The following is a 15,093-nucleotide window of genomic DNA, read 5'->3' on the forward strand; positions in this document are numbered from 1 at the left end:
TATCCACCATTACTGTTTTCCCTCTGCTTTCTCACCTCCTCTGCTTCTTCCACTTCTCACAACTGTTTTTTTTTTTTTTTACCTTTAGACCATTGCCTACGATGCATAAACTAAACTATCCATTTAATAGAGAACGTGCTTCTACTTTGATATCTTTGTGTTTCTTCTTAGCCCTTATTAGAGAAGAGGAATTCACTCCGGAGAGGCTGTAAAGAAGATTCCCTTTGTAACATCAATGCAGTGTCTTCAATCTGATCATCATTTTCAATTTGGATAGTTGTGGACCTGGGTGCGGACATATCCTCAGCTTTGTTTACTACATCACGTGAAGAGGGGAACAAGCCATCCATCCCCCCCACACTGGCAATCTGAATAGAGCATCTGTGAAGGATATCGCAATGTCATGGAGGAAGATACTAGAATGGATAAAAGCACTCAGAGGAAGGCTGGGAAGCTGAGACCCTCTGCCGCCCTTCGACCCCCACCCCTGTTCCGCAGCATCGGGCCGTCTGGGCTTTCCGCCAGCCTTCCCCCACACCGCCGTCTCCGCTCCATATTCTGCAGGTCCAGAGCCGTGCTGCCTGCAAATACACACGCCGCCGAAGCTTCACAGACACACACCTTTACAGATGCACAGACAGGCGACCATGTTCATGTGGCTCCATGTCTGGGTTGCAACGATGCACCCTCAGAGGACACTCAACCAGACACAGTTTTGAATGCACGACGACAGCCTCGGCCCGAAGCGGGCTCAGATCTGCGCAGGCACGCTGCATTTAAGGCAGGGGTTCTTGCAGACACGCTGTCTCTGATAGCAGCCGGCCCTCAGGCTCAGAGCGGACCGGAGGACAGGCAGCCGCTCTCTCACCTCTCTCCGCCTTCGAGGACCCAGGGCAAAAACAGAGGGAGACGGGGCAGAGTGGTGTCGCCGCTTCAGACGTCAGAGGAGCCTGGGTGCGGATCACTGGCAAGCAAAGACAAGCAGCAGGGGAAGAGGAGGAGGAAGAGGAGTCGAAAGGTGGACTGTAAAGGAAGGGACTTGGAGAAATGTGTAAGGCCAACGCTCAGTGGGAGAGAGGGGGATGACGGGCTGTGTGAGTGGTTACAAAGCTTGGGCATTGCAGATAATGAGAAGGACTCCATCTCCGCCAACAAGCACAGCCAGCAGCAGCAACAGCTATTTGCATCAGATGCAGCAGGACGGCGGGCCACAGAGAGGCTTATTCAGACACAGCGGCGAGCCACAGGAGAGACAGACGCCCCCATTTCCTACCTCCCATCTGTCAGTCTGGCTCCCTCCTCCGCGTGCCCCTCCTGCTGCCCGAAAACTCGCCCCCGCCCTCGCCCTGCACCTCCCCGAACGCCCCTTCCATCCCCTGCCTGTGCCTCTCCTGCAGCCGCTCTCCTTGAGGAGGAAGTGAGGCGCTGTGGGCCAGCCCAAAGAGGGGAGACTCCACAGAGCTACTGACTCGAGGCTCTGGATGTGTACTGATCTGTTTGTTTCTGATTTGTGTCTTGTTATGCTTTGAATATTCTCACTGTCTCTCAATTTATAGAATAATGTATTTGAACATTTTAAAAGCAATAGCTATATATTAAAACATGAATAAGTCCTTTTAACAATATGTTAGGTGCCTGCCATCTTGATTGGCCCCTGCTATATTGGGACGTGTCTCATCAAAACATGTTTTCCATTTGATTATATTTGCTATTATTATACAGCATGAAAACGCTCCAAAAAATATGATCAGCATCAACGCTACCGCCACCACTTGTTGAGTAATTACAGCTTCGAGCTGAGTTTATTTCATTCTCTGCATCTTGTTTATCCTTAGTCCTGTTTTTTCCTGTTCTGTCCTGATGTTCCCAGCAGAGGGCGCTGTCCATTGAACAGACAGGCGGTGGAAGGGGGGGGGGGGGGGGGGGGGGGGGGGGGGGGGGGGGGTTGTTTATGAGGCTGCGGCGGTTGGGGCCCGAACAGAGCCGTGCTCTGTGTCCCTGCTGAGTGGGATCTGCGTGTCAGGACCAGAACACACGCGCCTCAGTCCTGCTCACCGCTCGCCTCGCACGGCCCTCCTGCACATGTTTACCCTCGAACGCAGCCCAAACTGTTGTGAGTGAGGCTCTTTTTTCAAGGCGGCTCGTCCCCCACCCCTGTTCCCGCCAAATAAACATTGCACCGAAATTGCAGGGATATCTGGGATTTTTGAGGGGGTCCCGGGTGAAAGGGGGCGAGAGCTAGAACAAGGGTGCTCTCTGTGACACCTTGGAAGTGAGGGCAAGGGTGGGGGGGAAGGAGAAGGAGGGCGGGGGTGTCCAGAGGGGAGGGTGTGACCTAGCCTTGGGTGGCTGGCGGGGTGGGGAGTGTCGGTGAGATGCAGACCCACTGAACAAGCAGGTACAGGTGACCCAGTTTCCTGTGACCCCGTCGGGAGCGCCGGGGCGCCGGAGTGCGTGCTAAGGCTGACCTGGCTCGTCACCTGAGGAGCCGACCCGGCTAAAGGTCGAGAGGAAACGATACTCCGTGACGCAGAGCAAACCCTCGCCTCGCGCCCTTGTAACATATAACGACTTCTTAGGATAAAGCTGTAACCGGTGCACCTGGGCAGCTCTCCCTCCCGGTGCCTGCCTTCCCTGTTTATCCCCACTTGTGCGTCCTTACTCGTCTCCTGACTCCGCCGGCCTCCAGTCGGGAAGACAACAGCCATTGATGGAGCTGAGGTTTCATAACAGCCCCTGACAAAGCGCAAATGAATGGGAGGGTGTGTGTGTGTATGTTCTTTGCGCACACAGGAGAAACGCTCCCTCCCGTCTTTGTGTGCGAGTTTTGTCCCAGCCTGCTCCCCATAAACCCCAATGTCTTTATTTGACAATAATGGCCTGGTGACATACCTAGTAAAGAGCGCAGTAAAAAGCCTGCTGTTGGGTAGATTGTGCCAAGAAGGAGGGTGCCAACAGCTTGATTACAGTTGATGACCTTGTACTTATTTCAATTAGTATGAAACTGTATCCACAGTGATTTTTCTCCGTCTCCTCGTTTGCACTCTGACTGGTCTGTCATCTATGTTGTATTTATGTTGTAACTCCTCTCTTTCTGTCTACACTCAGCTCTGCCTCTAATTAGGATATTTTGATCCTATGTACACTATATCTTGATTATAGCCAATTAGACTAAATGCAATGTATAGAGGAAAGTAGGGATTTCAAAAATAGGAATTAAAATGAATGAGTATTTCATCTGTGATCAAGGGTTTGAGGGTGTCAGTAAAGGTCTTGAACACATGGTCTTGAAATATAGAGGGATATATATATATATATATTATACTGTATATATGCATGAAGGGAAAATGTGCAGCAGCATGCCCCGATGGAACCAGGGGTTTGTGTGCATTCAAGATAGCAAATGTGAATCGGCCTAGGTATATGAAGGTGTTAACAGGTATGTGTGTGGAGGGAGGGACACGTGTGTCATCCTACACACGTGTGCACAGCCTCAGCAGACATAGATATGACAGAGCGTGTATGTATGTGTGTGTGTGTGTGTGTGTATCTGCCCTCCCTGTCTCCTTTTCCCAGCTCTACTCTTATACCAATCTATGTTTCAGTGTTTGGGAAGTCAACAGTAGAGTTCCTGTTCTTGGTTTAAAAATAACTTTGGGACTTAAATTCCTCTCTCTCTCTCTCTCTCTCTCTCTCCCTCTCTCTCTCTCTCTCTCTTTCCTCTTTTCTCCCTCCCACTCTCATAACCTTGCTCTCTCTTTGCTTGTTTTTCTTTCCCCTTTCTTCTGTTTTGGAACAGGCTGTGCTCTCTGTGTCTTTCTCTTTCCTGCTTCTGTCCTCTCTCTCTCTCACGCACACACACACACACACACAAACACACGCACACAGGCACATTCACACACACACACACACAGTGCCAAAAGGCAATGACATTATGACAATAACAGATCAAATCCATTAAACTTCAGATTGCCAAAGTGCTGCTGCGACTGTACGTATGTGCCTGCAAGTGTGTTTGGGTGCAAACAGGAGTAAATAGGTGACGTGTGTATCTCGGTGTATGTGCACTGCTGTCCCGAGAAAACCTTGTATCTCCAAAGTGTGGACTTTTCAGGAACTAAGAAAAACAGTGTTATTTTTTTAGCTTGACCACAATGCATTTTTGAGTTTATCCAGTTGGTTTTGAAAAGGTTTCATAAGCCCAAGGATTGTAGAATTTGGAAATGGAAGCCTTCAATTGAAGTTGAAACCTGAAAATCACGAAAATTGGAGTTACAAGGTTTTCTCCTGACAGCGACGTGTGTGTGTGTGTGTGTGTGTGTGTAGAGTGTACAACAGAGAATGAGGCTGTGTGTCCGCACCTCAGAGCGAGGAGTGTCTCACCAGGTGTGGCAGGAGCTCTCATCTGACTTAAACAAACACACCACACCTGTCCCCCCCCCCCCCCCCCCCACTCCTCTCCCCTTCCATTTCCTTTATATATAAACACACTCATTCTCACAAATATACAAAGCCTTTCCTTACGGTAAACCACCTCTTTCTCTGCTTGACTCATGGTGTTCTCGCTCTTCACGGCTCAACAGCAGCTGGCAGTTAAAAGAATCAGATCTTGAATAGCGAGCGGCTTTTGTTCCGCTGACCTCACCCCACTATCCTGTTCTATCTCCTTTCTTCTTTTCTCCGCTGCCTAATATTTCCCTGGCTCCACGCATGACTCTCACACCTTCCCCAGTCTCTCTCTCTCTCTCTCTCTCTCTCTCTCCCTACCCAGTCCATCTCTCTCTCTTTTCTTCCCTTTATTACTTTATTTCCACTGACTTGTTTTTGAAGGTTTGATCTGTTTCTCACCTGCCACTGCCCGGCCTTTCCCCCTCACTCCCTCACTCCCCTTACCCCCCCCCCCCCAACTCTGGCTGTTCCTTTGGACTTTTTAATAGTAGTGACAGGGAAGGTTTTCCAGTGAACTCTTAAAAGCAGACTTGTGTCACTTTAACCATTACGAGTTGACGCTCGCTGTCAGCTCAGAATGCAGAGGTCACCACAGAGGGCATGTTCCCACTGCCCATGCCGATCCCCACCAGCAAATGAATGCCTCTATTTTGGTGTGTGTGTGTGTGTGTGTGTTTTGGAAATTCACTATGTTTGTTTATTATGTCTAGGATGGAAGCCACCAAGCCCAAAGTGGAAAGGACACGTTCTTTGATGAGTCACTGGAACTTCAATATGAATACAAAGAAAACATACTTCTCCCTCTATGTATGTGTGTGTGTGTATGTGTGTGTGTGTGTGTGTGTGTGTGTGTGTGTGTGCATGCATTTGAGAATCCAGTAGTTTCTCTCTCCTCATTTTCTCTTAGTTATCGGGGTTGTTTACATGAGCCTGTTACATCACCTCCGCTTACTGACAGAGAGAGATGGATTGTGTGGGAAGAGGATGGAGGTTTGGTGAATACATAATTTTGCTCTCTGTGTAGGCCTCTGTGTGTGTGTGTGTCTGTGTGTGTATGTATATATATATGTGTGTTTAACTGTGTGTGCATGTAAGCTTCTGTATAGGTCTCTATCTGTAGGTGTGTGTGTATATGCATGCAGGTGTGTGTGTGTGTGTGTGTGTGTGTGTGTGTGTGTGTGTGTGTGTGTGCGTTCAAATCCATGCACCATAAGCCTGTCGAATGTATGTTTATCTCTACATGTGACTGTTTCATTTGTGCAGGGGGTGATTAAGGAGAGGATGAAGGGGGATGATATCCTCCTCATTACCACAAATGACTGCATGCATCCCTCTGCTTAATGATACATTTCAGGGAAGCTGCAAAGGGAAAACAACAATTTACCTCCCCACCATCCCTCTCGGTGAATTTCAACAAATAGCCCACTGCGAGTGCCTGCGTGACTTAGTGAGCAGTTTAATGGTGTGTCTGAGAGTATAGGTGTGGGATATGTGTTTAACCCGCTCACATAGTAGTATCAGTGTGTATCGCTGCGGTGCACAAGGTGGTCAGAGCGTTATAGCAGCTCAGGTAGATGGCCAGTTTCCTGTGTGCGTGTCTGTGGGGGTGAGAGGAAGATTAGCCAGGCGGTCCTCACCTCCGCTCTGCACTCTCCACCACTGCACCTCCACCGCACAGCCTCAGCTAAATTAATGTCTGTGTATGAATCTGTATGACTAGGTATGTGTGTGTGTGTGTGTGTGTGTGTGTGTGAGGGGGCGGCCTTCCCTGGGAACTTCTGAGTAGGTGGATGTGGGGGCTAAAGACAGGATATGGAAAGTACGGAGGGAGGAAAAGAGAGTGATGAATTGCAAGGGAGATTATCATAATCATTTTCAGCATCGCTATCACTCAATCACTTAGTTATATTCGGCTCCAAAGAACACTGGCTTCTCCTTGTATGTACTTTATCTGTCCAGCTCTTGTCTTAAAGTATTTTTATAAAGTGGGGGAGGAAATTCCTAACTGTTTTCGATGGCTGCACCAGTATTAATGTAGCACAGACTAGCAGCTGAGTATATTTATCTTGCTTTTCACAAAGCAGCAGCCGGACAGAGGTATGCGTGTGAAAACGACTTTAAAGCATCAATAATATTATTTTCGCTCAAATATAAATAAATAAACACCAAAAGCCAGGTCCTCTTTGGAATGTAGTAATTCTGAATTTTTATGAATGACTGCATTCATGCTTGGCCACGCCCCCCAAACCTCAGCTCTCCTTTTTGGAGCTCCAAGCCCCGCCCCTCCCCCCCTCCCCTGTTGGAATACCTTGGCCGCGCGCCTGCCTCCTAATTGGATAAAGGCGGGCTCTAGTGGGCGGGGCTGTCATAAAAAGCACGGGGCTAATATAAAACGAGCCTCGAACTTTAATCGATGAAAATTTACAAGTGATGAAGGACTCTAAAGGACGACTGTACACTAAACCAGGCTGGAATTAACCTTTGTGGACAAAACCCCTTGTTTTTGCGCTCGTGGAGGATTTATTCTGCTGTGACATAAATTGTTGTTTTTACACAATTTCTTTTCACGCCTTCTTTGTCAATCAGTTGTCAGTTGGCAACATGGGGATGTTGCTGTTCTTTGCTGCGTTGCAAATGGTGACAGTCGGCTTGGTAAGTGTATAAAGTTAATTTTCTGTCATTGTTGCTCGTAGAAACTGTTGTAAACATAAGGAATAAAGACTCACGTGGCGGCTGCTCCCCCTCAGCACAGCGGCTGTAGCCTACTGTAAATCAGCGGTTTGGTCTGTTGTCTTCGGTTACATTACAATAATTTTCCATCTATCTCTTTGCTGACGTAATTAGATTTTCAATTCATGTCAAATTGACGGTAAGCATTTCTGCCTTTTGAAAAGCAAAAGCAACATATCCCGAAATTGTTCTAATTGCGCACTGGCCATAAAACTCACCACCAGTGATTCACGAGGGAAACTTCACACTTTTTTTTTCTCTCCCTCTTTTGATTCACTTGGACTCAAGTGACTCTGATTATAATGCATTGAGACTGCGGTAATATCTGTCGTATCCTACTTGACTTACTACATTTTTAAGGGCTACAATGCAAGTATTACAGCAAAACTTTAAAATATTATGCAGCTACTAGGTCAAAAATCACACTACAGTAATATAATCCTACAGTGATACCAAAGACCATAAACTGCTACCATAGACACACTATCTATGGTAAGTCTGTACAGGAGTATTATGGTGACTTTTGGTTAGGTTTCAAGTATCACATTGTACCCAGCTATAATGATAAAAATAGAATGTTGTTGTCACTGTATTGTGTATTGTCATGTCTGTGTTGGCCTTGATGCCCACCTGACACCCTCCACAGTGAGTGAAGCCAGCTGGGGGGCATGGCTCTGGTTGTGGCTGTCTCCAACCACATTCTCTGGATACAATCTGAATTTCAGAGATCTGCCTTTTACTGGCTTTTAATCCGCAGTGGCACACCAGGACCCATGTGCCATGAACATAGATGAAAAGTGACACACATTCAGGACTGAAAATAGATGAAGCCCACTGTGCGGAAACAATTTAGACCTCCCTCCCTCTGGCCTGAGTTTAGAGAGTCAGGAAGATCCCTTTGGGTGATCTGACTGTGGACAGGCAGGCTGAGAGTCCCCTATGATCTCAATACCTGCTGAAGTATTGAATTATTGGAGTGGTTCTGGTGTGTGTGTGTGTGTGGGGGGGGGTGAGGAGAGAGGGGATGAGAAACAAAAGGCTTGGGGGGGTGAGGGGGGTCAGAGAACTTCTCTTTCATCCCTGCTCACCCTGCAAATGCCAAGCGGAAGGCGACAGAGGGTTACAGATATCCCTCTGGGGCTTGGGACAGTGCTGGGTATTCAGCGAATATTTAAGCCACACACACACTTGGAGGAATTTCTGTGATCTGTGTAACATGAGTCAAACTATTGTCCCGTTGGGTGCCAAAGAGCCGCCCCCTCGCTTGTGAAGTATGCTGTATGAGGATGCTTTCTCAACACACCGGAATATAACAGCTTAAACCAAAGTGCATTCTAGTTCAAGTAAAATGCACTGTGCGAATTGACGACATGTCCCCTCCTGTAGGTGAGCGCTGGCTGCCCTATGGTGTGTGAGTGTCCGGCGGGACCCCCTTCCTGTCCCCCGGGAGTCAGCTCGGTCCCGGACGGCTGCGGCTGTTGTAAGGTGTGCGCTGCCCAGCTCAACCAGGACTGCCACGAAGGACGGCCCTGCGACCACCACAAAGGCCTGGAGTGCAACTATGGCAACGATGTCGGCCGCACCCACGGCATCTGCAGGGGTACGTAGCAAAGAGGTTGTAGGAAGGGGTTAAAAAAAAAAGGGTCAGATGAAGAAGGATGGCACAGAGTTTGGGGTTTAGTTTGGGGTTGAGTGAGGGAATGTGTAACTTTAGGGTGGGGGACCGGGCTTCCGAGCCAAGCGGCTGCAGTTTCTCTTTGATAGGGGCCTGAGGTTTTGAAGGCCGTGCCATGTTTCAAAGACAGAGCACCTTCATGAGCTGTGACTGAAAGCTGGCCAACTCTCAGATTTATATAAGTAGTTCAGTGTATACACAAACAGTCTCATGAAATACACAAGCGCACACACACACACAGTGGTATTTTTATGTGTGTTTATTTGGGGGTGTTCCTATATAAAAGGGGATATTTGGGGTGTTGTATGGGGAGTCCCACCAAGGGACTGAAGTGGAAGGACATTGTAAACAAGTCAAAATTCCTCTCTGGTCTAAGAATAGAGCCTCCTTCATAAAACTGGGGATAGTGTGTCTCTCCCTCTCTCTTTCTCGCTTTCATTTTATCCACCTTCGCCTTCATTTCAGTCCCATGCACGTGTGAGATGAATTTAAAAATGAGCCTCTTTCTTATGTGTTCACTCTTCCTCTCACTGTAGTCTATATCTGTAAAGTGTTCCTCATCATATGCCACATATGATGTTGCCTAAAAAAGAACCTAAAGTATGGTTCTGCAATCACCTCTCATCCATAAAGTACTTCAACCTGCGTTTTTCCTTCCTTTCAGCAAAGGCGGAGGGCCGCTCGTGCGAATACAACGGGCGGATCTATCAAAACGGCGAGAATTTCCGCGCCGGCTGCAAGCACCAGTGCACCTGCATCGACGGAGCGGTGGGCTGCGTGCCCCTTTGCCCCAGCCACGTGCCCCTGGCCTCCCCCTCCTGCCCCGCCCCGCGGCTGATCAAGGTGCCCGGCCAGTGCTGCCTCAGCATCGACTGCCACAAGGGCGCCACCGCCGTGACCCCGGCGCACCGGCGCCAGCAGCCTCCGGCCTACCCGCCTTACCCCTTCATGCCCTACCCGGCCTACCCTTACCCAAAGCCTTATCCCAAGTCGTACCCGAAGCCGTACCCTTACAAACCCAAGAAGGACAAGGACGCCCTGGGCAACGAGCTGCTGGAGGTGGGGCGGAAGTGGGACAAGCCACGTGGACACAAGCACCTGGCGGGTAAGACGGGGCGCCGCCGTGTCGCCTCAGAGTGCCGTCTGTTTCCTCCACGCAGTAAAGCGTCATGTTTGTGTTTTAGCCTTTTCAACCCCCTGACGCACAAACGGCCCCACTGTGAGCGGCCCTAGCCTTTCCCTCTGCATCTGTGTGTGTGTGTGTGTGTGTGTGTGTGTGTGTGTGTGTGTGTGTGTGTGTGTCAGCGTTTATGCAAGGCTTGTTTTCCACTGGCTCCTTGTACACCAGAGGTGCGCTCTCTCTCTCCCTCACACACACACACTGCTCTCACACACCACATACCTCTGTCACCCAGCTTTCCCCTCTCTGTAATCACCCTCTCTATGCGTCAGTGTTGCCTGTTCAGTGAATGAGGCTAGTGTGCTTTACATCTCTCTCCCTCAACCTCTCCCTCTCCCTCTCTCCCTCTGGCCCTCTTTCCCCTGATCTCACTGTCGTTCATCTCTTTCCTCTTTCTCTCCATATTTTGCATTCTCCATTGTTCTTCTCCCTCACACATTCATTTTCCACCTCTCTGTCTGCCCCTCTCTCTCACGCCCCATGTAACCCCCCCTCCCCTCTTTCTCTCTCTCTCTCACTCCAGCATGGAGGCAGGTGGGAGATCAGTGCGTGGTTCAGACTACTTCCTGGTCCCAGTGTTCTCGGAGCTGTGGGATGGGTGTGTCCTCTCGTGTTACCAATGACAACGCCCAATGCAAGCTGGTGAAGGAGACGCGTCTCTGCAACATCCGGCCCTGCAGCTCCATGTCTATCCCTGTCAAGGTAAGGAATTTAAACACCAAGTACAATAAATGTACGGGAATTTGTCTTGGTGACAGAAGTGCAGAGGGGGAGAAAGGGAGTGGTTGGGTGTGTGTGAGTGAACGAGCCATCTGTAGAAGGGAGTGTGTGTGTGTATGTGTTTCTGTGCTTTTGAGATTCTTATAGGGGGGATAGATTGCAGTGTTTGCGCTAATGGCTCACAACCATGTTGTTCCGCTGCCTTGCCAAATAGATTTAGGAAAGGGTTGCACTCAAGAGGGGTCACATTGATATTAATATCATGGCATTTATTCACTGGCCCGCCCCCGGAGCCCTTTCTGGTCCATTCTGTCTATTCACGGTTCTGTTGCTGTGTGGGCAAACAGCCCCAGCAGGATGACGACAGAGCTGATTTAGGCCGGGTTTCCCCCTGTGTAACTTGGTGCGAAGTTCATTTTTGTCCCATTGTAAATCAATGGAACCTAATTAATCAGTGATTTTAAAGCCAAGATAGTCCATAATAAACCCTGTTGACCTCAAACTGTAACTAGACATTAATAGGTAACATAAGAGAAAAAAGGGAGACATTTTCTCTTTTCATGTGATCGTTTTCCTATCTATCTATCTATCTATCTATCTATCTATCTATCTATCTATAATTTTCATTATAAATTGTTGAAAATCACTTCGGCTGTCCTTTTAACATAACACAATAGAAATGATATTGTATAGTTTTACTCAGACAAAAACCCCAGAACTCTTTGGTCAAGTGATGGTCCCTCCCCTTCCTCATTTGTCTGTGGGGGCTGAATTTGGAGGTGGCTTGCTCTTGTACCCTCCTTGTCCATGTGAACCCCTCCCACACTGGACCTGGGTTCCTGTGACTGAGCTGCAGTTAATGGCTCCTTGCTGTGCGATGTAAAGAGCACTTGATTCGCCCACTCTGTTGCTTTCTCACATTTCATATAACGCCTTCGCAAACATTCTGCCTCCCTCCATCATCCACTTATGAGGCTGATGGGTTGTTATGCACCTGTTTCGCTGTGCTCTCCCAGTGTTTGCAGAGCTGTGGTGGGTGTTAATGTGTATCAGTGTCAATCCATAACTGTTGTTGGCATGCTCCTCTCTCCAGCTTTCATCTGTTGTTCTGACCTTTACTCTGTTTTTCTCTGTCTCTGTGCTAACCACATTAACTGTGCTTTCCATGGCTCGATGCTGTAGTAATAAGTTATTTTATGTTGATGTGCGGTATTGCAGTTCTGATTCCCAATTCCAAGGAAAAGACAGTTTGATCCTACAAAGCTTTCACTGTAAAGGCATATTCATCCTGCTGTAGAAGTCTGTGGTATCACAGCTGTGCCTCTCATGCCAAAGACAAGACTATTAAATTCCTTTCACTGGAAAGGCAAATTCACCCTCCGTCTTTCTCTCTCCTTTCCCCCTCCACAGAAAGGAAGGAAGTGCTCTCGTACCCATAAAGCCCCAGAGCCGCACCGTCTGTCCTACGCTGGCTGCAGGAGCACTCGTCTCTACCGGCCCAACTACTGCGGCGTGTGCCGGGACGGCCGTTGCTGCTCGCCCCGTCGCACGCGCACCGCCACCGTGACCTTCGCCTGTCCCGACGGCGAGCGCTTCGAGAGGTCGGTGATGTTCATCCAGTCCTGCAAGTGCAGCGACGAGTGCAATCACCTCAACGAGGCCGCCATGCCTCCGCAGCGATGGCTCTACGGGGACACGCACAAGTTCATCGACTAGTGGCATCCTCCCCCAAAACACATTCCCTCACACACTCCCAAAGACATTAACTCCCCTCTAGCCAACCCCATTATAGTATAGCTGTCCTTAGTGAATCTATGAGTAGACACGAGCGAGGTGCACACGTCAACAACATCCTTCCTGGAGAATTATTTGGGGGGGGAATTGGGAGAGGAAGAATGAATCAGACAGGCGCATCTCCAACCCGGACAGAGAGAAGTGACCAGCCCCTGCTTTAGTGTAGATAACCGGACTTGCTACAATATGTTTATGGAAAAACATGGATCCAACCAGCCGCCATGTTGACGTCATGCGCCATGTATCCCCGAACTCTGAGACTGAGCCCATTCAGTGGGGATGATGGAGACAGAGCTGATACACACAAACATAACTTGTTGATTTCTTGTGTTGATGGTGTGGATTCACATCAGAGTTACTGAGCAATAGGTCTGACTAGCTAATAGAAAGCTGGTCTGATGCTGATTTGGAGTCAGATACGAAACAAACTGGAATCATCTGTCCTTTCACGCTCCATTATCTGAGCATTGATTTTAACCAAATGAAGACTCACAGAGAAGACTTGACAGAAAAGACTGGGACGGTGATGGCAGATGATGGAGGAGCATTTCTCAAGATGTTCTGACAGGAGGGTGGCTTGTTTCTTTTTATGGTATTTATTCATTGGTATTTATTGTTGAGACAGACATGACATGGTGGCTGCCAACAGGGAAGGCGGTGCTGCTATGTTTGGAGCAGCAGCGCGGCTGGACGGGGATCTGAGAGGGACAAAACAGCTGAGAGCTGTCCGCAACGGGAGGGAGAGGAGAACTCCCACAGATCTGGGGCTTGACCCCTGGGTCGCATCAGAGGTCACAGTCATCAGAAAGCCATATCCAATGATGGATGATGAAGACAGCAACTTTGGGGAGGGGGAGAAGGTGTTATGTATCGGGAAAGGACAGACTTGAACCTGGCAGGTTGAGGCTTTGTATGCGTTAGTGGGCAAAATGTCAAAGGTTGTTTACACAGCTGGACTCATCCCCTGCCTCGCCTCCACGGAAAAGTGAGACATTTACCAAGCACCAGAAGAACGAGCCTGGGATTCTGGCGTCGCGAAGTCGACCGGCTAATTCTGTGCAAATTACAATCCTGACTCCGAGGGCTAGTGAGAGAAAATCAGCCACTCTCGGGTTTTGCTATAAAAATAAAATGCGCAAAACTGCGCTGAGGTAAACATGTAATTTGTGACTCGCGGGTGGAACCGCTCTGGTACCCAATCTGGCCTGTAATCTAGCAGCGACTGATGCACGCTAACAAAACTCTTACTCATGTCTCTTCATGTTTATGTGGGTGTCTATTTCTGAACAAATGCTGTTGGAAGGCTGCGTTGTCCATGGCACCGCCGTCATTTAAAAGGGACAGAGAGCTTTTTGACCCTGCAGAGGACGGGGTCAAGGGTGGAGTTCCTGCCACATGGGTCACTAATGGCCGTCTTTCTAAGGACACATAACGGCGGCCTGTTATAGCACCTCATGTGTACCAGCATGTCTGAAGGAGGAGGAATTCTGTATTATTCTATAGCTGGTGTGACCTAGACCCTTTACTATATGACTGAAGAACCCAAGCATCTTCCATACTGGGACTTGGGTTATAATTCATGCACCTTATAGCAGCTTTATTCATGACCTAATCTCTAAATGAAGGAGATGTATTGAGAGGTCTTGTCAAACCAATTTTCTCTCCTTTACTGAATGAAAAGTTTTATCGGTGATTCAACCTTACTTGAAGCACCATTTTACATTTCAGAGATTTTTTTTCCTCTCGTGCCATAATAGATATCGGCTTGGAAGTTTTAGCATTTTTCTACAAAATGGAAAAACTTCACCTTTTCTACGATCTCTTTGCCACAATAGGCTTTCTTAGTTAGGAGACTCTGCTGCTTCTGAACCTCACAACCTTTTTTTGGGAGCTTTAACCTTTAGGAAAAGAAGAAAGAATTGTTTTTGATAAATGTTTCCGATGTTGCCATTGCCTCTTTGCCTATGTAGATGCTGTGGTTTTGGTGAAATGTCTGTAGTTTTGTTACAGGACACTATAGAGCAGCTATGTACAGATGCCTTGTTATGTGTGTAGAGTTTTATCTGCTGTATAAGGGCCAATCCATTTACTGAGTAATACTGAACTAGTCCATGTATAGCTAGCACTGAGCAAGGCTGGGTTCAGATTCTTTGTGAGCATTAAGTGCCATATTGAAAGCATGATGGTGATCGTTTGTCTACTAGTGTACAAATTTCTAATACCATCTGTAATAAAGTCATGCATTTTTAGAGAACTTAACTTTAAAAAACACAATGAAAAGACAGGACTATATAGGATTGGAAATCTGGTTGTCTAACCTCAAATTTGATTTTACATCTTGAATGATTTCATCATTCTGCATTTTGAATAAAGAATTTGTTTCACTCCTACACTTTGTGTTGGGCAAGGATCTAAGGGACACAGATTGGTGTCTTTTTTCTATTTGGTAGGTAGGATTACCCAATGGAAGGATTCCACTGACACTCAAACAGCCATCGTTAACAGCAGCAAGCATTCGTCCTTTTCTTGGCTTGCAACACAGGCA

General features: G+C 48.0%; 1 protein-coding gene across 3 annotated transcripts in view; it reads left to right on the forward strand.

Annotated features, from left to right (window-relative positions):
• LOC139654205 (CCN family member 1) overlaps positions 1-14,880 on the forward strand; it is a 30,529-nt gene extending 15,649 nt beyond the window's left edge. For 2 of the 3 annotated variants that reach the window (XM_071531275.1, XM_071531276.1), the window contains exons 3-6: positions 8,566-8,779; positions 9,519-9,959; positions 10,558-10,736; positions 12,165-14,880. In XM_071531275.1, the coding sequence (XP_071387376.1) occupies positions 8,584-8,779; positions 9,519-9,959; positions 10,558-10,736; positions 12,165-12,470 (1,122 nt within the window). In that variant the 5' untranslated portion in view covers positions 8,566-8,583 and the 3' untranslated portion in view covers positions 12,471-14,880. Of the gene's footprint in view, positions 1-6,882; positions 7,102-8,565; positions 8,780-9,518; positions 9,960-10,557; positions 10,737-12,164 lie in introns of those variants that run through there. The other variant, XM_071531274.1, reaches the window with a different exon arrangement.
• The last annotated feature ends 213 nt before the right edge of the window (positions 14,881-15,093 follow it).

This window comes from Centroberyx affinis, unplaced genomic scaffold (assembly GCF_046629955.1).
Source record: "Centroberyx affinis isolate AG114_WGS23_722 - 3 ecotype Tasmania unplaced genomic scaffold, CSIRO-AGI_Caff_v1 ptg002059l_1, whole genome shotgun sequence".
In the NCBI taxonomy this organism is placed as follows: domain Eukaryota; kingdom Metazoa; phylum Chordata; class Actinopteri; order Beryciformes; family Berycidae; genus Centroberyx; species Centroberyx affinis.